At 53.2% G+C, this 25,493-nt stretch overlaps 1 protein-coding gene across 3 annotated transcripts in view; it reads left to right on the top strand.

Moving 5' to 3' along the window:
• The window catches only part of Col11a2 (collagen type XI alpha 2 chain), a 28,406-nt gene that overhangs the window by 2,173 nt on the left and 740 nt on the right, over positions 1–25,493 (top strand). The window contains exons 2-65 of one of the 3 annotated variants that reach the window (XM_046464550.2): positions 660–809; positions 943–1,153; positions 1,591–1,753; positions 3,411–3,602; positions 4,657–4,734; positions 5,388–5,450; positions 6,161–6,340; positions 8,580–8,639; positions 8,746–8,787; positions 9,012–9,074; positions 9,388–9,462; positions 9,938–10,024; positions 10,250–10,306; positions 10,476–10,529; positions 10,618–10,671; positions 10,770–10,823; positions 10,982–11,035; positions 11,235–11,288; positions 11,374–11,418; positions 11,529–11,582; positions 12,033–12,077; positions 12,238–12,291; positions 12,486–12,530; positions 12,652–12,705; positions 12,953–12,997; positions 13,239–13,292; positions 13,393–13,437; positions 13,622–13,675; positions 14,010–14,117; positions 15,007–15,060; positions 15,343–15,396; positions 15,505–15,549; positions 15,636–15,689; positions 15,816–15,860; positions 15,961–16,014; positions 16,116–16,169; positions 16,615–16,668; positions 17,027–17,134; positions 17,278–17,367; positions 17,564–17,617; positions 17,846–17,953; positions 18,081–18,188; positions 18,329–18,382; positions 18,486–18,539; positions 18,728–18,835; positions 19,059–19,112; positions 19,327–19,380; positions 19,584–19,637; positions 19,794–19,847; positions 20,175–20,282; positions 20,683–20,736; positions 20,930–20,983; positions 21,112–21,165; positions 21,701–21,754; positions 22,008–22,115; positions 22,200–22,253; positions 22,406–22,459; positions 22,710–22,817; positions 22,965–23,018; positions 23,272–23,307; positions 23,469–23,522; positions 23,630–23,897; positions 24,405–24,517; positions 24,904–25,110. In XM_046464550.2, coding sequence (XP_046320506.1) covers positions 660–809; positions 943–1,153; positions 1,591–1,753; positions 3,411–3,602; positions 4,657–4,734; positions 5,388–5,450; positions 6,161–6,340; positions 8,580–8,639; positions 8,746–8,787; positions 9,012–9,074; positions 9,388–9,462; positions 9,938–10,024; positions 10,250–10,306; positions 10,476–10,529; positions 10,618–10,671; positions 10,770–10,823; positions 10,982–11,035; positions 11,235–11,288; positions 11,374–11,418; positions 11,529–11,582; positions 12,033–12,077; positions 12,238–12,291; positions 12,486–12,530; positions 12,652–12,705; positions 12,953–12,997; positions 13,239–13,292; positions 13,393–13,437; positions 13,622–13,675; positions 14,010–14,117; positions 15,007–15,060; positions 15,343–15,396; positions 15,505–15,549; positions 15,636–15,689; positions 15,816–15,860; positions 15,961–16,014; positions 16,116–16,169; positions 16,615–16,668; positions 17,027–17,134; positions 17,278–17,367; positions 17,564–17,617; positions 17,846–17,953; positions 18,081–18,188; positions 18,329–18,382; positions 18,486–18,539; positions 18,728–18,835; positions 19,059–19,112; positions 19,327–19,380; positions 19,584–19,637; positions 19,794–19,847; positions 20,175–20,282; positions 20,683–20,736; positions 20,930–20,983; positions 21,112–21,165; positions 21,701–21,754; positions 22,008–22,115; positions 22,200–22,253; positions 22,406–22,459; positions 22,710–22,817; positions 22,965–23,018; positions 23,272–23,307; positions 23,469–23,522; positions 23,630–23,897; positions 24,405–24,517; positions 24,904–25,110 — 4,988 coding nt within the window. Of the gene's footprint in view, positions 1–659; positions 810–942; positions 1,154–1,590; positions 1,754–3,410; positions 3,603–4,656; positions 4,735–5,387; positions 5,451–6,160; positions 6,341–8,579; positions 8,640–8,745; positions 8,788–9,011; positions 9,075–9,387; positions 9,463–9,937; positions 10,025–10,249; positions 10,307–10,475; positions 10,530–10,617; positions 10,672–10,769; positions 10,824–10,981; positions 11,036–11,234; positions 11,289–11,373; positions 11,419–11,528; positions 11,583–12,032; positions 12,078–12,237; positions 12,292–12,485; positions 12,531–12,651; positions 12,706–12,952; positions 12,998–13,238; positions 13,293–13,392; positions 13,438–13,621; positions 13,676–14,009; positions 14,118–15,006; positions 15,061–15,342; positions 15,397–15,504; positions 15,550–15,635; positions 15,690–15,815; positions 15,861–15,960; positions 16,015–16,115; positions 16,170–16,614; positions 16,669–17,026; positions 17,135–17,277; positions 17,368–17,563; positions 17,618–17,845; positions 17,954–18,080; positions 18,189–18,328; positions 18,383–18,485; positions 18,540–18,727; positions 18,836–19,058; positions 19,113–19,326; positions 19,381–19,583; positions 19,638–19,793; positions 19,848–20,174; positions 20,283–20,682; positions 20,737–20,929; positions 20,984–21,111; positions 21,166–21,700; positions 21,755–22,007; positions 22,116–22,199; positions 22,254–22,405; positions 22,460–22,709; positions 22,818–22,964; positions 23,019–23,271; positions 23,308–23,468; positions 23,523–23,629; positions 23,898–24,404; positions 24,518–24,903; positions 25,111–25,493 lie in introns of those variants that run through there. The other 2 variants (XM_058585601.1, XR_009228642.1) reach the window with 2 other exon arrangements.

Raw genomic sequence — 25,493 nt, forward strand, 5'->3', positions numbered from 1 at the left:
TGTTATTTCTTGTATCTCCTCAGGATGGGCAGAGTTGTCTCCACCTCTCTAAGCCCAGATCTGTAGCAGCTCAAATTCCTCTCCCATAGAGTTGCCTCTCTGCTCTTTTCCTGGTGGTCCCCCTGCCCCTCCCGTGCCCAGAATGATCGATTGACCAGATGTTGTTTGTGCTGGAAATGGGACAGATGCCAGAAAGCCAGAGACTGGGAGATATGGAAAGGGAGGGAGAGAGGGAGGAAAAACAGGGAAAGAAAAGGATGGAGAGAATGTGAAGGAAATGGAGAAGGAAGAGATGCAGAGAAAGACCAGCAGGTGCACAGGCAGAGAATCAGAGTGAGAGAAGAGGAGACAGATGGCAAGTTGAGAGAGAGCTTAAGAGATATTAATGGAGATAGGTTCTTGGGCTGAGAGACAGAGATAGGGAGGTAGTAAGAAAGACAGATGTTGGAAGTCGCGTTTGGGGCCAAGCTGCCTTCCCCCTCCAGGTAACTTTGTGCTTTTCATCCATATGGACCCCATTCAGAAGAAAGTAAAGGACAGGTGATCTTTGCCTTCCAGGGAGTTTGAGCCCTAGGATGCTGAGTTCTAGACCTCGATGTCCCCTATCTAGGCCCTCCTGAGGGCAGACTCTTTTTCCTGACCCTCATGGACTCTCCTAGGTGCACCCTCTGTGGATGTGCTCCGGGCCCTGAGGTTTCCCTCCCTCCCTGATGGTGTCCGGAAGGCAAGGGGCATCTGTCCATCTCATGTGGCCTACAGAGTGTCGCGACCTGATCAGCTTAGTGCACCCACCCGCCAGCTCTTCCCAGGTATGTGTGACAAGATCAGGGAAGGAGAGCCGGGAGAAGCCAGAGGGTGGATGGAGTCTGGGATCGGATGGCAGGAGGGAAGGGGTTGTGTCTGTCTCTCATTCCATCTCTGTGTATCTTTCTCCCATACCAGAAGGTTTTCCCAAAGATTTCTCTCTGCTGACTGTTGTCCGGACCCGTCCTGGCCTCCAGGCTCCCCTCCTGACTCTCTACAGTGCCCAGGGTGTCCAACAGCTGGGTCTGGAGCTTGGACGACCTGTTCGCTTTCTATATGAAGACCAGACTGGACGGCCTCAACCCCAGGCCCAACCAGTCTTCCGAGGCCTCAGTCTAGCTGATGGCAAGTGAGTCAATTTCCCCAGTGGCCTGTCTGACCCACATTTTCAGGAGAATGTGCCCCAGGACCCCTGTTCCCTTAACTGAGAAATCCTGCCAACCCTTTTGACCACACAACATTTACCCACTGCCCAAATGCCAGTCACTTCCAGACCAGAGTTTTTGGCTTTAGAATCTCTATCTTTGCTCTGCCTGTAGTACTAACCTGTTCCTTGGGCAATTTAACTTTTTTTGAACATCAATTTTTATATCTGTAAGAGAGATCAATTAAGAAAACCATCACACCTAGCCTGTGTATGGTTAGCACTCAGTAAACGATAGCTATTGTGACCACTACTTTTATTGTTGCCTCCAACACATCTATCAGCTGCTCCCCAACCTGTTGGCCTCCCTGCTTTCAGTCAGTCAGTCATTCATTCACCTGAACCTCTTTCCGCATGACCAGGTGGCACCGTGTGGCTGTGGCAGTGAAAGGCCAGTCTGTCACCCTCATTGTTGACTGCAAGAAGCGAGTCACCCGGCCCCTTCCCCGAAGTGCTCGTCCTGTGTTGGACACCCGTGGAGTGGTGATCTTTGGTGCCCGTATCCTGGATGAAGAAGTCTTTGAGGTCAGCAGGGCAGTTTGAGAAAAGAGTGATTTCTGCTCCCCTATTTTGTGCCCACTCCCCTTCTGGCTCCATTACCCCATCTTCCTTTTCCCTAGGCCTTTATTTTTTCCCCTTAGGAATTCCTATTTTCATTTCCCATCTTTAGGCCTAATTTTCTCTGTTAGAAATAAGATACTCACTTATATGGATGGACAGCTCACAGCCACTAATTCTGTTTTCAGTTTTCATCTATCTACCTAATCTATCTATTCGTCCACCTGCCCATTCACCCAGTCACCCATTGACCCACATATGCAGCCATCATCCACTTATTTACCCACTCATCCATTCACACATTTACCTACCTTTTCATGCATTTAGGCTTGTATCTCCCCACTCACTCATCCTGCCCAACTGCTTCCTTCTTCAAACCACCCACCCATCCATCCATCCATCCATCTATTCACTCCTCCATCCATTACCCCCACATCTACCTATGCATATGAGGTTGTGTGCACACATACATGTGCACATCCATTCACCTACTTATCTAACCATCTGTCCTTCTACCAATTCAACCGCTCTCCTTCTGTACATTTACCCACCCATCTCCTCACCCATCCACTCCCCATGTGGTCATTTATTTAATCACATGTTAAATTCTGTCCTTCTATTTACCCACAAATCTGTATCCATCTACTACTCTGTGCCTCTCACTCACCCGTCAATCCACTGATGCATTTATTCATTCATTTATCATCCATCAACACTCCCATTCAGTTGTGGCTGTGAGTCCCTATTCACTTATCCAATCATCTCTCCATTCATCCACCTACCCAGTTAATAAACATTTTATGGATACCTGTCTCTGAATCCCAAGGAGCTCCCAATTTAGCACTGGAGATGATACAGTGGCCCAAACTATGTGTAAGGCTGGGTTTCTAAATAACATGTGTGGGCACAATTAAATAACTTTGGCATTCAGAAGAAAGTTCCCCTCCCCAATTTCTAGAGGTCCTAAAAATTCTCATCATCACTGCCATTATAAAGCCAAGGCAACAGCATAGACCTCTGTCTCAAGAAGCCATTGTGAATGGCTCATTCATTATCACAAAGGGCAGGGAGTAGGCAATATGTGTTGAACTTGAAGTTGGAAGTCCTGTGTTCTAGTCTTGATTCTGCTGCTCTGAGGGAGTGACCATGGAAGGGAGTCATTGCCCTCCCCTCCACTCCCTGGTTCTGGGGATTGAAACCGGGGACACTCTACCACTGAGCTACATTCCAGCCTTTTTAATTTTTTTTTTTTTCTATTTGAGACAGCATCTCACTTTGTTGTTCAGTCTGGTCTTGAACTTTTAATCCTTTTGCCTCAGCCCTGAGTCACTGGGATTACAGGTGTGTGCCATTGAGGCTTTTGAGCTATTTGGAATGTAATGTATCTGAAAAATGGGCATAAAGATTCTTGTCTTACTGATTTTCCAAGTTGTTTTAAAGGTCCTGTGAGGTCCTTTGAAAACTGAAAAGGGCTGTGTTCATGGGAGGACTGGTAACAACCTTCTCCCATTATGTAGCTTTACCTAGGATTGGCCTCCTACCCCTTATCCCATATTTTTCCCTGTTTCTCTCTGAATCTCTCTGCACCTCTCTCTGAGGATGTTCCTTTCTCATATCTTTGCAGGGTGATGTCCAGGAGCTTCTCATTGTTCCAGGAGTCCAAGCCGCCTACCAATCCTGTGAACAAAAGGATCTGGAATGTGAAGGGAGCCAGAGGGAGAGACCTCAGAACCAGCAGCCTCACAGAGCCCAGAGATCTCCAAAGCAGCAACCATCAAGACTTCATAGGCCACAAAACCAGGAACCCCAGCGGCAGGTGAGGGAGTGGGGCAAATCCACAACTGCAACACACTCCAGGGAGGGATGACACCCAGACAACTCCCCAGGGGAAGCCCCCAATGTTCCAGGGCTCTCCATCCCTTTTGGGCTCACTTTCTCCTCTCCATAGCTCCCTTAATCAGTGGTACCTGCCCATTCCCATCACCCTTCCCCTCCCAGTCCACATTCATCAATCTTTTTATTTTCATTTAAAAATAAAAAGAGTCATTATGAAGAATTCATGGCTGGGAGCTGTGTTCCCTGCTTGTGTCTCATCCTCTGCCAGTCTACCTGGAACTGTGTTCTTGGGTTTCCATCCCTTTCTTGAATTAAGAGATTGGAGGCTGGGCGTGGTGGTGCACATATCACCCAGCTCCCCAGGAAGCTGAGGCAGGAGGACCACAAGTTGGAGGCCAGCCCTGTCAACTTTGTGAGACTCTGTCTCAAAATAAAGGGCTGAGGGTGTAGCTCAGTGGCAGGGCACCCCTGGATTCCATTCCCCCATATTGAGAAAAATAAAAATAAATTGGGAGATAGTGGGGGAGGGACAAGCCTTGGGGTAGAAGGTGGGAGACCAGAGTAGGGGAGACAGCAATAGGAAGAAAAAAATCCGAGATGGTAAGACCAAGGAAGAGAAACAGGGAATGGGTAGGAATGGAGGGAGTCCTAATTTCCCATTTCTAGTCTCCCAAACATAGAGATGCAGGATAGGGGCTGTGGTGGGGAAAGGGAAGGAAACTGGATTGGGTGGGTTCTGGGTGGTTAGGGTGACAGATATGATCTGAGTCAGTGGTCTGAAGACTGAAGGAACAATCTCTTAATCATGTCTGCTTCTGTCCCACATGTGGGGCCCACTCCTTTCCCACTTCTCCCTATCTCTCTCCTGACCCCCTCCTCTCCTTTTATCCTCACCTATTTCCCAACTCCTTGTCTCCTGTTTCCCACCTCCCAAACCATCTCCTTATCTGTCCCTCCCCACCCTTCCTGCCTGCAATGACCCCATCTCCTTCCTCTCCCTACCCCGTCCTCCCACCCCCCTTCCCTTATCCCAGCCCACTGAGTCTCTCTACTATGACTACGAGCCCCTCTATTCCGATGTGATGACTACTGGGACGACCCCTGATTATCAGGTAAACTGGAGGGACCCCTATATTTCTCGCCTTATTCCCAGCACCCCTTGCAAACACCTCCTGGACCATTTTCCTCCTCTCCCTAGTTTCTGGGGAGAGACACCATATATTTAGATTATGAAGGTTGACTTACTCGCTGCCCCTCCCCTGTCTCTCTGCTGCAGCGATCTCAGAGCCCCAACCACAGGGCTCCCCCTTCCCCTAGGGGGCGTCGGACCCCTCCCCGAAAGTCTAACCCACCTGCCAAGCGTTCAGCGGCCCGGCAGGCGTCCCCCTCACCAGGCCGGAGGCCCTCTCGAGCTGGAGGCTCTGGTCCAGCAGGTGGCCATCCTTCCCCCTCTCGACGCCCAGCTCGTCGGGCGGCTCCCCCCACTGCCCGGGCCCCTCCCAGGACCAGAGGCAGCGGTTACCGGCAGGTAGAGCCGGGGCATCCAGATCTCTGCCCCCAAACCTCTAGACCTCGGGGATTTACTCTCCCCCGTGTCTGCCCTCCAAAGGGGCTGCAAGATCTGAGATTTCCCCCATCCCCCAGCACAGAATCGCACTGCCCTGGGGCGGGACAGGTGCTGCTTTGCCTCCCTGTGTGCTCTAACCTCCTCTTGCCTTCCCCCTCCCCTTCTCCGCTACTCTCCTCCCCCTCCCCTTGGGGTTAGGACCCCACCCCAGGTGAAGAGGAAGAAGTCCTGGAGTCCAGCCCCTTACCACTCCCAGAGGAGGTAACTCCACCCCCACCCTCATCCCAGCTGGGGGCAGTGGGCTTCTGGGACCCACTCCCCTGGCCCTGCATCTCTTGATGAACCAGCCCTGGCCGGAGGGCTCTTTGTCATATCCCTGTGTGGCTTCTGTCTTCTGGTCACTCCAGACCTATTGGTCTGCTTGTCTAAGTGCAGCCCTTTTCTTTGATGTCCATGCCTCTTTCTGTTATCCTTTGGTTCCAGAATAGGATCCTCTCCATGTCAGTGTCTAGTGGGCTTACTTTCTGTGTCATATTTCCATCCCGAGGATTCATTTTCTGTTCAAGGCTGTCACTTTTGTTTTCTTTGCCTAGTCTCTCTCTGTCTGGTCATTTTCTGGACTCCTTATCTATCATTATGTCCATGGACTGTCCTCCCTGTGTCCCGCCCTCCGGCCACCCTTGTTATCCCCCCTCGGGGCCCATTTTCTGGACATTCCTCCCCAGTTTTGGCCTTGGATGGCTATGCCCTTTCAATTCAGCCACTCCCCTTGCTCTTCCTGCTAGAAAAGTTCCCAACCCCTTCCTACTTGTTTCTGTCCCCACTTTCGTAATCCCAATCCACTGAGTTTTGTGATCCCTGTGGCCTAGGATCCTTTGGGTTAGAAGCTATCAAACCCTGGGGCCCGGAGAAAACCTCCTGTTAGCCCTAATGCCCCCGTCTACCCCCTCTCCCTCCCCATCCCCGGGAAGGAGCAGACAGATCTCCAGGTCCCCCCCACAGCTGACAGGTTCCTGGAAGACGAGTATGGGGAGGGTGGCACAGACCCCCCAGCAGGGCTCTACGATTACACCTATGGCTATGGGGACGATTATCGTGAGGAGACGGAGCTTGGCCCTGCCCTCTCCGCGGAGACAGATCACTCAGGAGCCGTAAGTGAAAGGAGCTCCTCTTCCATCTTGACCACCAGTGGGCACTGCAAGAATTGCTTCTTTTTGGTTTTGGTCATTGTCTGTTGGCTGTAAGCTGCTTCCCATTGGTGTTTTGCCATTTTCTGTTTACATAAGATGTCTATGTTGCTTGAAAAAGTTACTTCCTGCCTTCCTTTGCCAGATGTATTACCCTGTGACTCCTGTGGATCCTTCTGCCTGTGGTGATTGGGATTTTTCTTTTTTAAAATCCTATGGCCACTTCCTGTCTTTCTTAGCCACTTCCTGCCTATATCAAGCTGGATTTTATAAAACTTTTGGTTAGTAAACAATTACCTTGTGTCCACTTTTAGTCTGTCTCCATCATTCAGTCTAGGTCAATACAGTTTCTTGTTCATGTTGCTGTCAAAACAATCCAACTTCCTATGTCATATTTTCTAAGCCACAGGCCACTTCTTATGTGTCTCTTCCTGTCTTCTCTAGCTATGGCATCCATCTTGGTGACAGTGTATGGTTGGATTACAAAGGATCTATTATTTGTGTCTTGATTCTAGTTTTTCATGCTGTCTCATGACAATTTCCGTTGATAATAACCTACTTCCTGTGAGTCTCAGGTTATAAAATCATAAAGTTTCCATTGTGGACCTAGCTATTTATCCTAGTAACTTTTTATGTGTCCTAACTTTGATATTTGTGTTTTTCTGGAAGAATTACCTTTCACTGTTATTATTCCCTTGGCAGGAATCACTTTCTATTTATTTTGTGAATTTCTTTTCTCCCTGGTTCATGGTAGCCATGTTTTTGTTGAAGGTCCACTTCCTGGATCCTCTTTTCTTGGCTTCTTCCTGTCCAACCACTTCCTGTTTGTCCAGTTTGTTTTCTAGCCATCTTGGCCATGTTTAATTTTTCTTGGCCCTGGCATCATTCTTGCTTCCAAGTGTTTGTCTCTTTGTTTTGTCTTCTTTAGTGGTTTCCCATGTCTTCAAACACTCCCTGTCAGTTGGGATATTTCCTGTCTACTCCATTTCATCTTTTGCCTGCCTTGCAGTTATGGCTGCCTCCTGTATCCTGCTGCCTCATCCCACACCTTCCTTCTCTAATATTGCCACCCTTGACCCTCTGCTGCTTTTTCCTTGTGCTGCATTCTGGGTAATTGGGGTTGATCTGGGATTTGGGAGATTTGGGAACTGATCATTGCCATTTGGTCAGGATTGGGGGGGGGGCATTCTGAAGATCTTTGAGAGGTGGTGATGGTAGTAAATATCCTCCATTCTCCCTGTTCTTATTTTGGTTCTGATCTTAGAATTTGGAGTATTCATCTGAGTGGAAGTGTGGAAGGGAAGGAACTGGTGGGCTTGGAGTATAAATGAGGGCCAGGGGAAGGGTGTTGCATCCTTGCTAGGATAGGAACTGGGAGGATTTGGGGAGCCCACTGTGAGGCCTGGATAACTGAGCCCAAAAACCAGGTATGAATTTTGAGTTTGGGCTATTGTGGGGTCTGCTCTGCAAATCTACTTAACATTTGTATGCTTGGGCTGGGATTGTGGCTCAGTGGTAGAGCACTTGCCTAGCATATGTGAGGCACTGAGTTCAATTCTCAGCACTGCATATAAATAAATAATTTTTAAAAAGTCTATTGATAACTAAAAAAGAATTGTATGCTTAACACTGGGGAACTTTTAAACTTGTGAACCCCTTGAAATTCTAAGTAAAATTTTATGTATAAGGGCATATTTTCTGGTGAAAGACTCATAGCTTTCATCAGATTCTCATATGAATCCATGTCCTATCCCAACCCCCAAATGAAAAATCTATCTATAATTTTAGATTCTTTTTTGATGGACTGGAGTAAGGCTGAGGAAGTGAATGATTTCTTAAGGTTCTAAGGATTCCTGGGGTCAAAGAGAGTTTTGGGAGATAGGGTGAGGTCCTCCAGAAGAGGGCTTGGGAAGATCGAGGGTTTGAAATCTCAGAAAGAGAAAGAGGTTCTCGGGGAGATGGAGATGTTGCATTTGCTGAGGTGGGGCTGGGAACTGGAGGGTGTGGGGAGCCCTAAGGTCTTCTTGGTAGACTTGGGAGGTCTGTGAAGAGGGAGTTTGAGGGAGGAAAACTGAGAAATTTGGAGGCAGGGTTAGGGAGGTCTCCAAGGAACCTGAAAATGAAAGTTGGAGTTGGGATGGGCAGTCCTGGTATCCTGGCTGCTCACAGACCCCACTGGGGGTTACATGTGTGTCTCCCTCAGGCTGCCCTTGGACCCCGGGGGCTGAAGGGAGAAAAGGGTGAGCCTGCAGTGCTGGAACCTGTAAGTTACACTGGTTACTGAGCTGAGGGAGGTGGGAAGAAGAAAGGGAAGCAGAGGTGGGGGTGCTGGCCCTGTAGTCTCTGACTTTTAACTTTTGACTCCACAGGGTATGCTTGTGGAGGGACCCCCTGGCCCAGAAGGCCCTGCGGTGAGTGTTGCTGAGACATTAGCCTCTGTTCTCTTTTCAGAGATGTTTCCTACAAGCTCATCCATGCCCTTGCCTGCACCCAGGTCTCCTTCTTAGAACTCTGGAGAGTCCTTCCAATGAAGGCTTCCAGATTCCCAGACCTCTTTTGTAGAGAGCTTCCCTCAGGCACACGACTCTCTTCTGTCTGATGCCTACACCTGACCTTCTCCTCTTTCGTTCCTCAGGGATTGGCTGGTCCTCCTGGCATCCAGGGGAACCCAGGCCCAGTTGGAGACCCTGGAGAGAGGGTAAGGGCGTGTTCTGCTGTGGAGGGTGGGGAGCTGCCTTTGTACTCAGTGTGTGTACGGAGTATCTTCAATATTCTTTATTAGGTGCCTGTTTGAAGGGGTAGTTGAGTGTCACATGACCCAGGAAGGAGGGCATATTCTGGTTGGGGAGGGGAGTAATCTGGTGTCTCACCCACATTTTTCTCCACAGGGGTGGGGAACTCTGGAAAGATCTAGGGAAGTCAACATTTATTCTATTGAGGAAGGTTTCAAAATGATGTCCAGGCCCCAACATCTTCTTACTTGTCTCCCTATCTTTCTCATTTTTTCCCAGGGCCCTCCTGGCCGAGCAGGACTTCCTGGATCTGATGGGGCCCCTGGCCCTCCTGGCACATCCCTCATGCTCCCAGTGAGTAGTCTTCTGAGCTTTGGAGTGGGCTTCTGGGGAGTACAGGGGAATTGTGGTATGTCATCATGAACCAGAAGGTGGGAAAAGCCATGAAGAGTCTCTAAAGACCATCAACTCAAAGACATGGATCTTTGGTGAGGGAATTGGGGCCTTATTAAATGATTTAGAATCAAACATGGGTCTTCTAGAAGTAAACTTGGATTATCTAGATCTGGGCAGGAAATCTTCTATTTCAGAGGCCTAGAACCAAAGGAGAGGCTGGGGAGGAAGAGACCAGAGAATGGGGAGAAGGGCAGGAGATGAGCTTCTGAAAACTTCTAAGTGTTGATCCAGAACCCACAGGAGATGCTGGAGGAGGGCACAGGGGTGTCCCAGAATCTGGGGATGGGGCAGAAATGTTGGATGAAGCCTCTGGCTGGGAAGGCCACATGGATTTCCTGGAAGATAACTTGGATCTTCTGTCCTTGCCCTTTAGTTCCGGTTTGGTAGTGGTGGAGGTGACAAGGGCCCTGTGGTGGCAGCCCAAGAAGCTCAGGCCCAGGCGATTCTGCAGCAGGCACGGGTAAGGAGGGTTGGGGGAGAGGGGTTCCTAATGAAGTTTGATGGGAAAGGGAAAATAGTAGAAATTTAGGTTGGGGCAAAAGGAAAACTGGGAATGTCTGGATTGGTTTGGGTTGGGAAGAATATAGAGCAAGGGGTGAGGATTAGGAACAGAAAGGCAAATTTGGAAGGTTGGGGTTCTCCAGCTGCCTCCTCCTCAACTCTGCTGTTGCTCCTGCTCCCCTAGCTGGCGCTCCGTGGACCCCCTGGCCCCATGGGATACACAGGCCGTCCTGGACCTCTGGTGAGTGAATGGAGTATTGTGGAAGAGGTTCCTTTATTTGCATGTGTGGGTATGAATGGTTCTGGAAAAGAACCAGGTTGGCAGTTGTTTTGCTTCTTTTGTGGGGGGTGCTTTGAGGTCACTGTTGGGTATGTCCTTCAACATGGCCATCCTCTCTTCTCTCTTACAGGGACAGCCTGGGAGCCCTGGCCTAAAAGGAGAATCTGGAGACCTAGGACCTCAGGTGACAACTCTCATATTTGATTCTTAGCCCAGTGTCTCCTTCCACCCCATCTAGGTCATTAACCCTGTCTCTGTTCCTTCTTCACCAGGGGCCTAGAGGACCTCAGGGTCTCACAGGCCCTCCTGGCAAGGCTGGGCGAAGGGTGAGTACCCCAGGGGTGGGATGGGTGTTGGAGGGAGATGGGGCTTGGATGGGGGAGGACTGCCCCTGCTTGCTCTGACACTTCCCTTGTATCTCCAGGGACGAGCAGGTGCTGATGGAGCCCGAGGAATGCCTGGAGAACCTGGAGTGAAGGTAAAAGGCTTGGGACCCTCTGTGATGCCTATAACTTCCAGCCCCATTAGTGCTCAGGTATCCCCAGGGTACAGTCTCTCCCCACTCAGGACACAGTGAGGAGGGGTAGGTTGGGAAAGTGAATGGGCCTTCACTCTAAGTGTCCCTCTTCATTTTAGGGTGACCGAGGTTTTGATGGACTCCCAGGACTACCTGGGGAGAAAGGCCATAGGGTGAGTATATTAGGGGCTTGGCTTTTGTGATGAGGGCAGATCTTCTGTGGAGGGGAGTAGGGATCTCCAGGCAAGGAAGGGTGGCCGGGGAGCTCAGCAGGAGCTCAGTGAATGTGATTGGTTGGGTAATTGAGGAGGATCAATGTCTGTCTGTGGTGGGGACTCTGAGACCCCTCTTAGCTATAACTCCATTTTCCAGGGTGATACTGGTGCCCAGGGCCTTCCTGGGCCCCCTGGTGAAGATGGAGATCGGGTAAGTATTGTGACAAGGACAGGGTTTGGGTGCAGGAGAAATCTAGAAGTCAAGTCTGCTTTCTCACTGTGTTCTCCTCCTTTAGGGAGATGATGGGGAGATTGGGCCTCGGGGGCTGCCTGGAGAGTCGGTGAGTATCCCAAGGGGTCAGGCTGGAGGCAGGTTCTAGGGACGGGGTACATAAAAGACATGTGTTCTCTCACCCAATCATGCTATCTCCTTCCCCAATCTTGAATGCAGGGACCCCGAGGACTTCTTGGTCCCAAAGGCCCCCCTGGTATTCCTGGGCCCCCGGTAAGTGACTGCCTGACTTCTAACCCTGACCTTACATTTTGACCTCTCCAATTCTTTACCTTTCCAAACTGACTCCTTTCTCCCTTTCCCTGTCCTTCCCTGCTCCACTTTCCTGTGAGCTTTCCCACCCCTGGCCGCCCATCTCTGCTCCAGCCTTCACCCCGAGAAGCACTTGGAGGGCCATATGGCACAGTGCACCAAAAGCCCTGAGTGCAGCCAAAATGAAATAAAAATACTCAAGAAAAACAAAACAGAAACCCTCTAACCCACAGACCCAAGGTCTGCGGATCTGGGATGGCTGGGATGGCTTAGGTTTGGAATGAATTGGTGGTTTGACCGATGAGCGTCTGCTCAGTCCACCCTCTGCAATGACCAGGCCTCTCAGAAACCACAGGTCCCTGCAGGCCTGGCCCCACATTCCAGCCTGCTCACACCGCTCTCATGTTTCAGGGAGTCCGAGGCATGGATGGTCCCCACGGCCCCAAAGGGAGCTTGGTGAGTGATGGGCATGGAGACCTGGCAATGGTGGCATGTTCACTGCCATTTTAACCCCCATCTGTTCCTGGCTCCACTCTCTTGGATGGCCCTGCAGCTGTCTGCCATGTTTGTTCTGTTACCATCTCCTTCTGACCCCTGCCTGGCCACATGTTTCTAGGGACCCCAGGGAGAGCCAGGACCTCCTGGACAACAGGGCACTCCTGGGACCCAGGTAAGTGGCCCTACCCACACTGTCCTCCTTTAGTGACTTTCCCTGGGCTTCACAAGGGGTCAGACTCTGGATGGGACAGAAAATTAAGGGTTGCAGTCACTCGCTGCTCATGCTCTGAATGGGAATGCGGAGGGTGGCTTAAGAGAATGGCCAACCCCGTGAGGTCCCTGTGATTTCTCTCTCCCTGTGTGTAGGGTCTCCCTGGGCCTCAGGGTGCCATCGGCCCTCATGGAGAGAAGGTGAGTGGCTAAGTGATTTGGGGGAGGGGGTGTGTAGGGAGGGCTTGGGATATCTACTGGAGCTTTACCTATGTTATTCCCGACCCCTCTAGTGACCCTAATCTTCCTCATCTTCCTATAGGGTCCTCGAGGGAAACCAGGGCTCCCTGGCATGCCTGGCTCAGATGGACCCCCGGTAAGTGTGTCCCCATCTCTTAATCCAAATTTCCCTTGGCCCTTCTCCCCAGTGCATCACCCCCAAGCTCATTTAGCAACCATCCACACAGTGTGTCCCTTGCACTGAAAGGTCACTGGTGGTGTCTGTCCACAGTCAGTTAGGCTTTGTTAGGTCACAGGGGGAATTTGGGTTGGAAGAAGTTTAAGAAGGCGTGAAGGGAAGGTGACAGGAACCAGAAGTCACATTCTACATCTTCTACCTCCAGGGTCACCCTGGGAAGGAAGGTCCCCCTGGAATCAAAGGAAACCAGGTGAGATCTTCCATGCCTCCTTTTACCTTCTAAAAATCTCCACCAAGACTCTGAGGCTTCAAAGTCCTTGGAATTTCCTTGTTTCACTATTCACATAGCTCTGACAATATATTTAGTCCCCACACCCTAGAACCCTATCCAGACTCAAGTATCTTACTGTACTTCCATTTCTTCCACTCCCTGAAGTCTCCACAGTGACATCCTAAGTTCTCTTTATCAATGCCTCTCTTTCTTCTTCCAGGGTCCTTCTGGACCTCAGGGTCCTCTAGGTTACCCAGGACCTCGAGGTGTCAAGGTAACTGACCACAGGGGAGCCAGATAGGGGTCTTAGGAGCTTGGTCCTTCCAACTCAGCCTCCATCCTCTGATCCCTGTTTATCCTCCATCTGATTTTAGGGTGTGGATGGAATTCGGGGTCTGAAGGGTCATAAGGGTGAAAAGGTGAGCACTGGCCCCCAGCTTCCCAGCACCTTCGTCCTCACCACCTCTTTCCCTTAGTCTGTTCCATCTTGCTCCCCACCTTGTGAAAACCACCCTCCACCTGTATTCTCTTCCATCTGCATTTCATTTTAACTCTCCCAACCCTCCATCATCTGTGGTGTCCTCTCACCTCCATTTTTCTCAGGGTGAGGACGGCTTTCCTGGGTTCAAAGGTGACATAGGTGTGAAAGGTGACAGGGTGAGTAAAAGCCCCCACACGGGTCCCTCAACTCCATGTCCTAATGATCCTTCACTTTGGAGTCCCCAGTTGCCAGCTTATTCCTTAAGACTATTCCTCCCCAATTCCAGTGCCTTGGCCCCTTTAGAATCTGAGCCCATTGGGATGACAGCCCCATGGAAGGTGCCACACTGGGCTTCCAATCACACTCACCCTGCCCTGTGGGGCTTCTTGACCCACAGTAGCTTCTGGGACCCCTCCCAACTCCACTTACCCTCACTGGTGTTCACCTCTCTTATTGGGGCCCAGACCCTCCTCCAGTTCTCCATACTCACCTCCCCAACCTCTCACTCAGGGTGAGGTTGGAGTCCCTGGTTCCAGGGGAGAAGATGGCCCCGAAGGGCCGAAGGGACGCACTGGACCTACTGGAGACCCTGGGCCCCCTGGTCTCATGGGTGAAAAGGTGACAGGGATGAGAGTCTGGGCCTGGGTCCTCTGGGGATGTGGTGGCCCCACAGGGGTGCTGGAGCAGAGTTTGTGTGGGGGCTGCCAACAGTGGGAGTCAGTCTAAGATGGCAATGCGTTAATTATGCCCCTCTGTGTACATAGTTCCTTCTGGTCACTATTGAGCAGAGTGGGAATATATATAAAATCCAGAAAAAGTCCTCATTATGACAAATTTGGTTTAGAGAAGGCATTGAGGGGCATTTTCACCTGCAAGGCAGAGTGAAAATGTGTCCAGACTCAGAGCAGTAGTTTCTGTGAGAGAGTCGAAGAGGAGGCGAGAGTTGTGGCCTGGTGCTGTGCTAATTCATCCTATCGGCCCTGTGAGGTAGGCACGACAGTCCTGTTTTGCAGGATTGAGCCTGGGCAGGCTGGCTACAGAATCCCTGCTCCTTGGGATTGCCTTGGCTGGATGAAACCTAGAGCATCAAGAGGAAAGGGGTACATGGGGAGGAGTTGGGGTGGTACACTGCCTGAGCAAGCAGACAGGGGCTACAAAAGGACTGACTGGCCTTGGTGGGAGTAGCCTTGGTGGAGTAGCAGTAGGTGCTGGTAAAGATGGAACTGAGGTTGACAGGTAAGCAGTGGCCAGATCACAGTGACTCTGAAGGACTTGATGTAGCTGCAGATTTTAGTTAGAAGACATGTGGGAGGCAAGATCCTAGCACTGGAGTTGGGGAAAATCTACTTGGGAAGAGTCTACAAAAGTCAGGCAATTCATGGGGCAGGTGACCAGGGGCTGGGGAGTGTTGCTGGGAACTGGCTCTCATCTCTGAAGGTTGGGGTCTCCAGGGTAGAGGGGTATCTGTTCCTCCTTCCATTCCTAATTGCTCTCTGTCCCTCCACAGGGCAAGCTGGGTGTTCCTGGTCTTCCTGGCTACCCTGGACGACAGGGTCCCAAGGTGATATGATGTTGCACTGTGCCCCTCCTTTTCCCTCGCCTGTCTTGGATTCCAGGAAGCAGAGCAGCAGGGAACCCTAGACAGAATTTAGCCAACCTTCATTCTACAGATTTAAAAAGAGGCCCAGGGAGCAGCAGGGGTTTGTCCAGAGCTATCTAGTTATTGGCAAGGCCCAGGTCGCCCCAAATGCTGTCTTTATGGCCTCTCCTCACCCCCTTTGGCCCTTGTGGAATGTGTCACCTTTCATGACTCCTCAATTTTCTCCCTTCTCCATCCTCCCAGGGATCTCTGGGATTTCCTGGTTTTCCTGGAGCCAGTGGAGAGAAGGGAGCCCGGGTAAGCTGGGAGAAGGAAGTGGATGCAGATGGAAGGGCGGGAGGGGACGTGGGGGCTCTGTGGGGAGTCATCCCCCGGGTGATATTCTCTCTATTTCATTCCCACCAGGGCCTGTCTGGAAAATCAGGACCTCGGGGAGAACGGGGACCCACGGTGAGTTCAGAAGGGAGAAAAACAGGTGATTCAAAATCCAAATTGATGCATTGGGGCATTTCTGACAACTCTTCTCCTTTCCCTAGGGTCCACGGGGTCAGCGGGGGCCCCGAGGTGCCACTGGGAAGTCTGGAGCTAAGGTTAGTGGTCTCTGCAGGGCTCTAACTGCCCTCTGCCGGCTGAACCTCCACTCTCCCTTAGTCTTCCTACCTTGGGGGTAGTTGGGAAGCAGCTTCTCCTACCCCCTGACTCTGTTTTCCCCACAGGGAACATCAGGTGGTGATGGCCCCCATGGCCCCCCTGGAGAGAGGGTGAGTGTGGCTTGAGGGTCCCATTCCCCAGAGAGGAAGCTGTGTTCCATTGGCCAGCACCCTTGCCCTTCTCTTCATTGAGCCCATCTCTTGTCTCTAGGGTCTCCCTGGACCGCAGGGCCCAAATGGATTTCCTGGCCCCAAAGGCCCCCCAGTAAGTTGACTGTTGATCTCTGACCCACCTTAGTTCTCAGGGTCCTTCTACCTTATCCCCCTTCCCAGCTAGAGTTCACCTGACATCTGAACTCCTTCCAGGGCCCCCCTGGGAAAGATGGGCTGCCAGGACATCCAGGCCAGAGAGGAGAAGTGGTAAGTGATGGCCCTTAGTCATTCATTCATTTTTTTTTTTTGTACCAGGGATTTTGTACCAGAGGTACTTAACCACTGAGCTACATTCCCAGCCCTTTTGTTTCTGAGACAGGGTCTTGCTAAGTTGCTCAGGGCTTTGCTAAGTTTCTGAGGCTGGTTTTGAACTCATGATCCTCCTGCTTCAGCCTCCCAAGTCCCTGAGATTACAGGCATGTGTCACTGCACCCAACTCTGGTCATTCGTTCTTGAGTGGCCCCCTCAGACCCTCAAACCCCAGAGCTATCTGGAAGGCCTATGGGAGGTCCTCCTGGAAGAGCGAGTGTGCCCTGGTGCTGCTCAGACCCAGCCCAGAGTTTGGAGTGACCCTTCCCTTCCCCTGGGAGCCTGGGATTTGCCCTCCTATCCTCACCTGCTCTGACTGCTCTCTTCTGTCTTCCTCTCTCAGGGTTTCCAAGGGAAGACGGGCCCACCTGGCCCTCCTGGAGTGGTGGGACCTCAGGTAGGTCTGCCCCCAGGAACAATGGAATCCAGACCTGGAGTTAATGCCTGTGACCCTCTTCTCCCAGTCACATAGCCCTATCCCTGCATTGCCTGGCTGACCCTGGGGGCTGGGATTTGGGGCAGGGGTCCTGAATCTCAGTTTCTGGGATAGTTCCCTCCTGTAGAAGAGGCAGTTTCCCAACAGGGATGCCAGGTGGTGCAGGTACTCCATACTGGGAAAGGCCAAACCCAGCAGTGCCTGGGGAGTCCATGGAAGTTGGGGCAGGGATAGAAGGGCTCTAGGAGGTGGCCAGAGTGATTGCTTTGTACAGAGGGTGGGACGAAGGGGCTGAATATGGGATTATGCCTTTCCTCAGGGAGCAGCAGGAGAAAGCGGCCCCATGGGTGAGAGGGGTCACCCAGGCCCCCCAGGGCCTCCTGGAGAGCAGGGACTGCCTGGCACAGCTGGGAAAGAAGGCACAAAGGTCAGTGAGGGGCTTGTGGAGGGGACCTTAGGGACTGGGACTTGGGGTGCTGAAAGGGATGGGTAACAGAATTTAAAGGGCCTGAGATCTCTCTGCCCCATTTGGGAACATGATGTGGCTCAACATCTCTCTTTTCCTTTTAGGGTGACCCTGGTCCCCCTGGAGCCCCAGGGAAAGATGGTCCTGCTGGACTAAGGGGCTTCCCAGGAGAGCGAGGCCTCCCGGGCACTGCTGTGAGTGTGACCCCAAAATCAACTGCCTGTAACAAGTCACCTTGCATCCTGACCCTCCTCTGTGTCACTCCCTGCTCCCATCTCTCTGAGCCTGATTCCTCTCCCTGACCCTCATCCTTCCCAGTGTGTGTAAAACCCTTTTCTGTGAAGTCCCGCCTTTCCATCTCACCTATTGCTCCAAATCTGTGTTTCATAGGGTGGACCTGGTTTGAAGGGGAATGAAGGTCCGGCTGGCCCCCCTGGCCCTGCAGTGAGTTTGGGGTCCCTGATGGGAAGTGGGAAGGAACAGGGAAAAAGGGTGGATGAGGAAAGATGAGGTACAGCACTTGGCAGGGGCCATGGGATTGGGCAGAGGGAGTCTAGGGTCAGCTAGGATGTATGTGACTTTTAGTTCTCCTAGGAACCGTGGTCAGGGTTCTTTGATATAGGTGACCTGGAGTCTCCTTTCTGAGGGGCCTTACTCCATCTCATCTCTTAGGGCTCCCCTGGGGAGCGAGGTGCAGCAGGATCTGGGGGACCCATTGGTCCCCCAGGGCGTCCAGGTCCACAAGGTCCCCCTGGAGCAGCAGGCGAGAAGGGCGTCCCGGTGAGTGTTGGGGGCCCTGGGGGGCGGGGTCTGTGAGCAGTGGGGTGATAGCTCTGGGGTTTCCTATGGGAGTGTTTGAGGGTGAGGGTCACATCCTGGCCATGACTCCTTTCTTCATTTTCCATAGGGAGAGAAAGGCCCCATTGGTCCCACTGGCCGTGATGGGATACAGGGTCCTGTGGGGCTTCCTGGTCCTGCTGGACCTCCGGGTGTGGCTGGAGAGGATGGAGACAAGGTAAGGGAACCTACCTGGTATGGGACCAATCTTCTCTCCAGATGAGATGGCTGATCTGGACATGACCACCTGGTTCCTGTCCTATTATTTGCTCCCTCTGCCCTTCTCCATTCTCAAATGTCTCAACTGTCCTCTCCCAGGGTGAGGTTGGAGACCCAGGTCAGAAGGGCACCAAAGGGAACAAGGGCGAACATGTAAGTGCCCATGATCTTGACTTTTGACCTCCTGGCCTTTAACCTCACCCCCTCCTGGTTTCTTTCCTTGTCTTGATGTTGCTGACTCTCCTTTCTCCTCCAGGGCCCTCCTGGACCCCCTGGGCCCATTGGTCCTGTGGGGCAGCCTGGAGCAGCGGTGAGTGCCCCTTTCCTCTCAATTAAGGGCCTGAAAGTCTCTGTTCTTCCATGGATTCACCTCTGCCCTTGAGGTTGGGGCTGGAAGTGGGGGCCCTGGATCTGGTGCCCAGCTCTGTGTGGTGCCACAGAACACCTGACCCAAGACCTATCTTTGTGTCCTTGTCTTTGTCCCTATTCCTCTTCCAGGGAGCAGATGGGGAGCCTGGAGCTCGGGGGCCCCAGGGACACTTTGGAGCCAAAGGTGATGAAGGAACAAGAGGATTCAATGGGCCCCCAGGACCCATTGGCCTTCAGGTGAGTTATGGGTGGGCACAGGGGCTGAAACACGGGGTCAGAATGAGGCTGATGTTTGCCTGAGAGCCCTGTTAGCAGCCTGCTGGTAAAGACTAGGGAGGTGGGGACAGAGGCCTGGGGAGGTCTGTGGAATCTGAGGGGAGGGAACTGTGGGGGCTGCCTGCCTGGGGCTGTGCTTTGAGTGGGTTGGTCACCTGGGTCTGTGCTTTCTATACCCACACAGGGCTTGCCAGGCCCCTCTGGGGAGAAAGGAGAAACAGGAGACGTGGGTCCTATGGTAAGTGTGACCCCTAGAGACTCCACCCCACCTCTAGTTATCACTACCTGCCCAGCCAACCCCTAGCCTGACACCCCACTGTGACCTTGCTGTCTGCACCCTGTCCCTGCCCTCTGCCCAGGACCTCTGCTCCCCCAGCCCCCATCCATGCTTGTCCTTTAAGTTCCTTCTCTCACTTCCCCTCCCCATCTCTGGCATATTTGTTTCCCCCCAGGGCCCACCTGGCCCCCCAGGACCTCGAGGCCCAGCTGGACCCAATGGTGCTGACGTAAGTCCTCCCAGCCTTGTCACTTCAGGCCAACATGGTTTGTCCTCTGCCTTCCTTTCCCGGACTATAAACTCTAGTGCCTTCTCAGGTGTCAAGAGAATCCCCTGACTCTTGGCTCTGGCTACCTTGCTGCTGTGGCTTGGGCCCTCATCCAGACCTCTGCCTTTCCCAGACAATGACTTCTCTTTCTGTTTCTCTTCCAGGGCCCACAAGGTCCCCCAGGAGGTGTTGGGAACCTGGGCCCCCCTGGAGAGAAGGTAACTGGGAAGAGGGGGATGAACCAGTCTTGGGGGTTGGGGATGAGGATTGGATTTCTGCAGAGTTTGGTTGGGTGTACGAAGGAGAATGAGATGTGGGGAATATCAAGAATCTTTGGGGGTGGGGAGAAAGATTTTGACTCAGTCTCTTTCTAGGGGGAGCCAGGAGAGTCAGGGTCTCCAGGGGTCCAGGGAGAGCCAGGTGTCAAGGTGAGTGACAATTCTAAGGTCTTACTCCCCAATGCCCTTCACCCTCCTACTGTACCTGCATCTTTCTTGTGACCCCTTGGAGCTGGAACTCCTCTGGAGCCCAGGAGTCTCTGCTGCCAGCATGATTCCTGGGCCTGGGTGAGCCCTGCCATCATTTCCTTGAGGGGAAGAGGGGCCAGAGGACTCCCCCAGAGGTCTGACTTTCTGTGTGTCTCACTTTGTCCCCAAGGGGGTTAGGGGAGGCTGAAGGTGTCTTGGAAGTTGGGGTTGCATCCCTGATCTTCAAGATCCCCTCGAGACCCTCTATACCCTGTACTTGTTCTCCAGGGTCCACGTGGGGAACGTGGAGAGAAAGGAGAGTCGGGGCAGCCAGGAGAGGCAGGACCACCAGGGCCTAAAGGCCCCACAGGCGATGATGGCCCCAAAGGGAATCCTGTGAGTTGGAGGAGTGCGAGAGGGAGAGTCCGGTGCATGGGAGACCTGGAAATATGGGCGTGGGGGTGAAGACAATGGAGTGTGGGAGCCCAAGGGGCGGGCGATGCAATGGAGGGGGGCTCTGTGAACAGAGTCTCCTGGGAGGGGTGCATGGGGCCTGGAATGCCAAAGGAAAGTGAGCTTGCCCTCTAGTCAGTCCCTGAAGGCATTAGAAGGCATGCGGGGTGGGAGGTGGGAGGTGGGGAGGAGGGGACGCTGACACCCTCTTCTAAGGGTGCTGCTCATGGGTGCAGCCTGAAGAGATGAAGAATGTGGTATTGTCCATACCCTGGGGGTCTGTGCTGGCTCTGGGTGGGTTTGGGGGGCTGTGACTCTGACCTTTGTTTTCCCTTTGGATCAGGGTCCTGTTGGCTTTCCTGGTGACCCTGGCCCCCCTGGGGAAGGTGGCCCTCGGGTGAGTCTTACCCAGGGGAGGGGAAGGGGCAAAGAGAGTGGGGCTTGAATGGAGGGGCTCTGTGAAGCTGATGGGTTTGGGTTTTGGGGAGCTGGGGAGTGGCAGGGAAGGCAGAGAAATGGGAGGATTGGTAGTTTTGGGGTGATGCCAGCCATGTTGGGGTCTCACTTCTGACCTTGATTTATCCTTGCAGGGCCAGGATGGTGCTAAGGGTGACCGAGGAGAAGACGGCGAGCCAGGACAGCCTGTGAGTGACCAGTGACCCCCACCTTCTGCCCCACTGAGCGCAGCTGTCAGAACCTGTACCCATCTTCTCCATTCTTAAGGGGTCCCTGGTCTGGAGGCCACTAACCTCTCTAATTCCTCACTCTCTAGGGATCCCCTGGACCCACTGGGGAGAATGGACCCCCTGGACCACTTGGAAAGCGGGTAAGAGAGGTGGATGCCTAGGATATTGGGTGGTAGTCCTTGGGTAGGGTAGAGAGAGGCTGGACAATGGCAGGTGACGGGCCTTGTGTCGGGATTGTTCTTGGGTGTGGTGTGCGTGTGCATAAGCAGTCATTTATCAGGTGCTGTTACTTTTGGGTTTTGTTCTTGGAGTTTGGGTCTATCTGTTCTTGCCAGGGGTGATGTTGCTTAGTGACCAATCAGAATGGATGCTGGAGGAGGGGCTGACTTTTCCAGAGACCCCCTGCTAGCCAGGGTTTAACCTCTTAGTTGCTGGAGCAGGAGGTGGGCCACTAGGTGGGATGTGGGCTGTTCACCAAATGTATAGAACTATCAGATTTTTTAACTGGCATGGCTGTGCTTGTTCTTAGTTTGTGAATTGGCCCTCTGTGTTTGTGGCTATGTTTGTACGTGTGTGTGCATGTGAGTGTTTGTGTACAAGAGGACAGGAGTGGGAATGAGCAGAGCCTGGCCGCCTAGTGCCTCATCTTTTCCTCCCTCCTGCCTCCATCCACAGGGTCCTGCTGGCACGCCTGGTCCAGAGGGGCGACAAGGAGAGAAGGGAGCCAAGGTGAGGGGGAGGCTGCCCTGCTGGAACATTCCCTCCATCTTCCCCATCTCAGATCCCTGTGTTCAGATGCCTCCCCATGTCCACCTTTCTCGTGTAGAGCCTTGTGGGGATAATGGCTCTGGACTTGTTCTTGCCCCGGGAACTCCTGAGGTTTCAGTCTTCCTAAGAAGAGCTCACCCCTTCATTTTGGACCCCTGGACCTCCTGCATCCCTCCTTCTGCCCTTTAGGACACTTTCCTTGTGTGTGTTTCAGGGGGATCCTGGTGCTGTGGGTGCCCCCGGGAAGACAGGCTCTGTGGGTCCTGCAGGCCCAGCAGGCAAGCCTGGCCCTGATGGTCTGAGGGGGCTCCCAGGTGCAGTGGTGAGTAATGTGGGGGATGGGCAGTGGGAAAGGTGCAGTGTGGGGATGCTTCTACTGACCTCCAGGGTTCTCTCCAATCTGTAGGGTCAACAAGGGCGTCCTGGAGCCACAGGCCAGGCTGGGCCCCCAGGTCCTGTGGTGAGTGACAGGACTGGGCTGGGTGTGTGGGAAGGGTGGGTGCCCCGGGGCAGTGGTCACTGAGCTGAATCTCTAGAGGAAGTAGGAGGTGGGGGAGGGGAGAACTCGGTGGCATCTCTCCCTAGAGTGAGTGACTTCGTATCTCCCCACAGGGACCCCCAGGGCTTCCTGGCCTCCGAGGTGATGCTGGAGCCAAGGGAGAGAAGGTGAGTGGCAGACAGACTTCGGCTGGGTGTCTCTCCCATCGCCCTCACCCCTGAGACCTATGGGGATATGAGTGTCTACCATTGTGATTCAGGACTCCAGAACCCATGGCACCTTATTCATTGGGGCCATTCACAGCTGTTGCTCTTGTCCACAGACCCTGTACCCATTTCTCTCTTTATGTCTTGGCCCTTCTTCCCCATCCATATGATTTCTTTATGCATCCCCAAGACCGCCTGTCCCCTTCTCTAGGGTCACCCAGGTCTCATTGGACTGATCGGGCCCCCTGGAGAGCAAGGAGAGAAGGGTGATCGAGGACTTCCTGGCCCTCAGGGCTCCCCTGGACAGAAGGGAGAGACGGTGGGTTCTGAAGGTCTTGGGAATTTGGGTGGGAATCATGATGGAGGTGGGAGAGTGAGGTTGGGGACTCCACTGTGGGGTGAGGGAATAGATACTGGGGGTGACTGGGAGAGGGTCCTAGTTGAACAAGCCCTCTCTTCTTCCTAGGGCATCCCAGGAGCATCTGGTCCCATTGGTCCTGGAGGGCCCCCTGGTCTCCCTGTGAGTACCCATCTGTTCTTCCTCTAAACCCCTACACCTCACCTCCAAGACCTCCCAGTGGCTTTTCATGGCACCAGGCTAACTGTCCTGAGTGTCCCCAGCGTTTCCTCCTCCAGGAATGTTTCTGTGTTCCCACCTGGCTGCCCCTCCTATAGTAACCTAGGGTCCTGTGGACTTGTGACCTGGGCCTGTCCATTTCTCCATGACCTGTCCTTCTCTGTGGTGACCATTTATTTGTGTCTTCATTTCATAGGGACCTGCTGGCCCCAAAGGAGCCAAAGGAGCCACAGTGAGTGACCCTGCTGCTCTGACCTTTGCTCCCCCAGCTTTCTTACCTCTTACCCAGTGGATCCCCTCATTCCAACTGGGAGAATGATTTAACCCTTCTGTGACCTTGATCCCATGCTTGACCTCTTGACCTCTCCTTGACCCCATTAATTCTGTTGTCAGGGCCCAGCTGGACCCAAGGGAGAGAAGGGCGTCCAGGGTCCTCCAGGACACCCGGTAAGCTATGGGCAGGGCCTGTGCCTCTGACTGTCTTCCATTGCAGAGTCTCCTCTGCTTTATCATCATGCTGATCTCATATCTCCCCTCTCCATCTCTCTCCCCAGGGCCCTCCGGGTGAGGTGATCCAACCGCTGCCCATCCAGATGCCCAAGAAGACTCGACGCTCAGTGGATGGAGGCCGCCTGATGCAGGAAGACGAGGCCATGCCAACAGGGGGTGCCCCAGGCAGTCCTAGGGGGCTGGAGGAGATCTTTGGCTCACTTGACTCCCTGAGGGAGGAGATTGAGCAGATGAGGCGACCAACAGGGACCCAGGACAGCCCTGCTCGCACCTGCCAGGACCTGAAGCTGTGCCATCCCGAGCTGCCTGATGGTGAGCACCAGCCTCAGGGCAACGGCCTTGAGCAGGCAGAGTCCATGTTGGGAGGGTCTTAGGGAAGGTGCTGGGCTGGGATGAGGGGCTTGGAACAGGGGCTCTTAACCACCCAGGTCAGAAGTACTTCAGTGTTTTAGCAGCTGCTATGGTCCTACCAAGCTCATGGCAGCAAGTGTCCATGGGAGTAGCTAAACACACACACTTGCGTGTACACAGATGGATACACATGAATACCTACAGTATACTTTGTACCCATTGCAAGAATGTCATACTCTTCCACTCTGAGGAGCCTGGGGTCACTGTTGGGGGTAGGGGTCGAGTAGGGGTGATGAGGGAAACTGAAGTGGGGGGGAGAAGGACTGGGAAACTGCACATGGTTTCTGACACCTTGGACCCCTGCACCCCCAATACCCCCAGCCCTCCTCACAATGCTCTCAGTTAATGGGTAGGAGGAATGTGGGGTGGACCTTGGTGGCCCAACCTCTCCTGTCCTTTACCCAATAGGAGAGTACTGGGTGGACCCCAACCAGGGCTGTGCTCGGGATGCTTTCCGGGTTTTCTGCAACTTTACCGCAGGAGGGGAGACGTGTGTGACACCCAGGGACGACGTCACACAGGTTCGAGCGAGATCCCTTGACTACTCCTCCCTTGCCCTAGCATGACCCCCTCAGAGCCTAGTGTTTTCTGGGTTCATGTGACAAGTTCCTTGGCTTTTGCTGTTCTCTGCCCCCTGCCCCCCAGCTTGCTGACCCTCCTCCACTCCTGACTCCCTTCTTTCCTTCTCACCTGTCCTTGGAAGCTGTGTCTCCCTCCCTTGAAACCCCAAGACAGAAGTGTGCCTTTCACTTAGGCCCAGCCCCCTGGTTCCCTCCCTGGCCCTCACTCCTCTGCCAGCCCCATCCTCCTGTCCCTGCCCTGCGCATGACCCTGGCTCAGCTGCTCTGGCTCAGTAGATGCTCCTTAGACCCTCCTGTGTCTCCCTCTGACCCTTCTCTCCTTCCAGTTCTCTTACGTGGACTCAGAGGGCTCCCTGGTAGGTGTGGTCCAGCTTACCTTCCTGCGCCTGCTCAGTGTCTCGGCCCATCAGGACGTCTCTTACCCCTGCTCTGGAGCATCGCGTGAAGGTCCCCTGAGGCTCCGGGGTGCCAATGAGGATGAGCTAAGCCCAGAGACCAGCCCCTATGTCAAAGAATTCCGAGACGGCTGTCAGGTGGGAACCAGGAAAGCTGGGTGGGGTGTGGACCCCAGATCAGGCTGCAGGAAGGAGGTGGGACACTCTTTGGGCAGGGCAGTCAGGGACAGCCAGATTGCTGGTGTCACCAATGCCTGAGGGAGCTTAAATAGGAGGCAAGGAGGGTGGGAAGGATGGGAACCAAGCTTATATGAGCTGTCCAGGTGGGGCTCACCTGTGCGCGTACACAGGTGTCACATGGGGTGTCATGCAGGCTCATACATGCAAATACATGCACTCATGGAATCATAGGTGGGCCTCTTACATCCCTAGTCTGTACATCTTGAGTCACTGGATGGCCTCTAGATGCTTAGAGGAGAGGCAAACCTGGGACTGGGGTTGAGAGACCAGGGGAGGTGGGT

The sequence above is a fragment of the Marmota monax genome, unplaced genomic scaffold (assembly GCF_021218885.2).
Source record: "Marmota monax isolate L192 unplaced genomic scaffold, Marmota_monax_Labrador192_F-V1.1 WCK01_AAM20220418_F8-fsc00211, whole genome shotgun sequence".
Classification (NCBI taxonomy): domain Eukaryota; kingdom Metazoa; phylum Chordata; class Mammalia; order Rodentia; family Sciuridae; genus Marmota; species Marmota monax.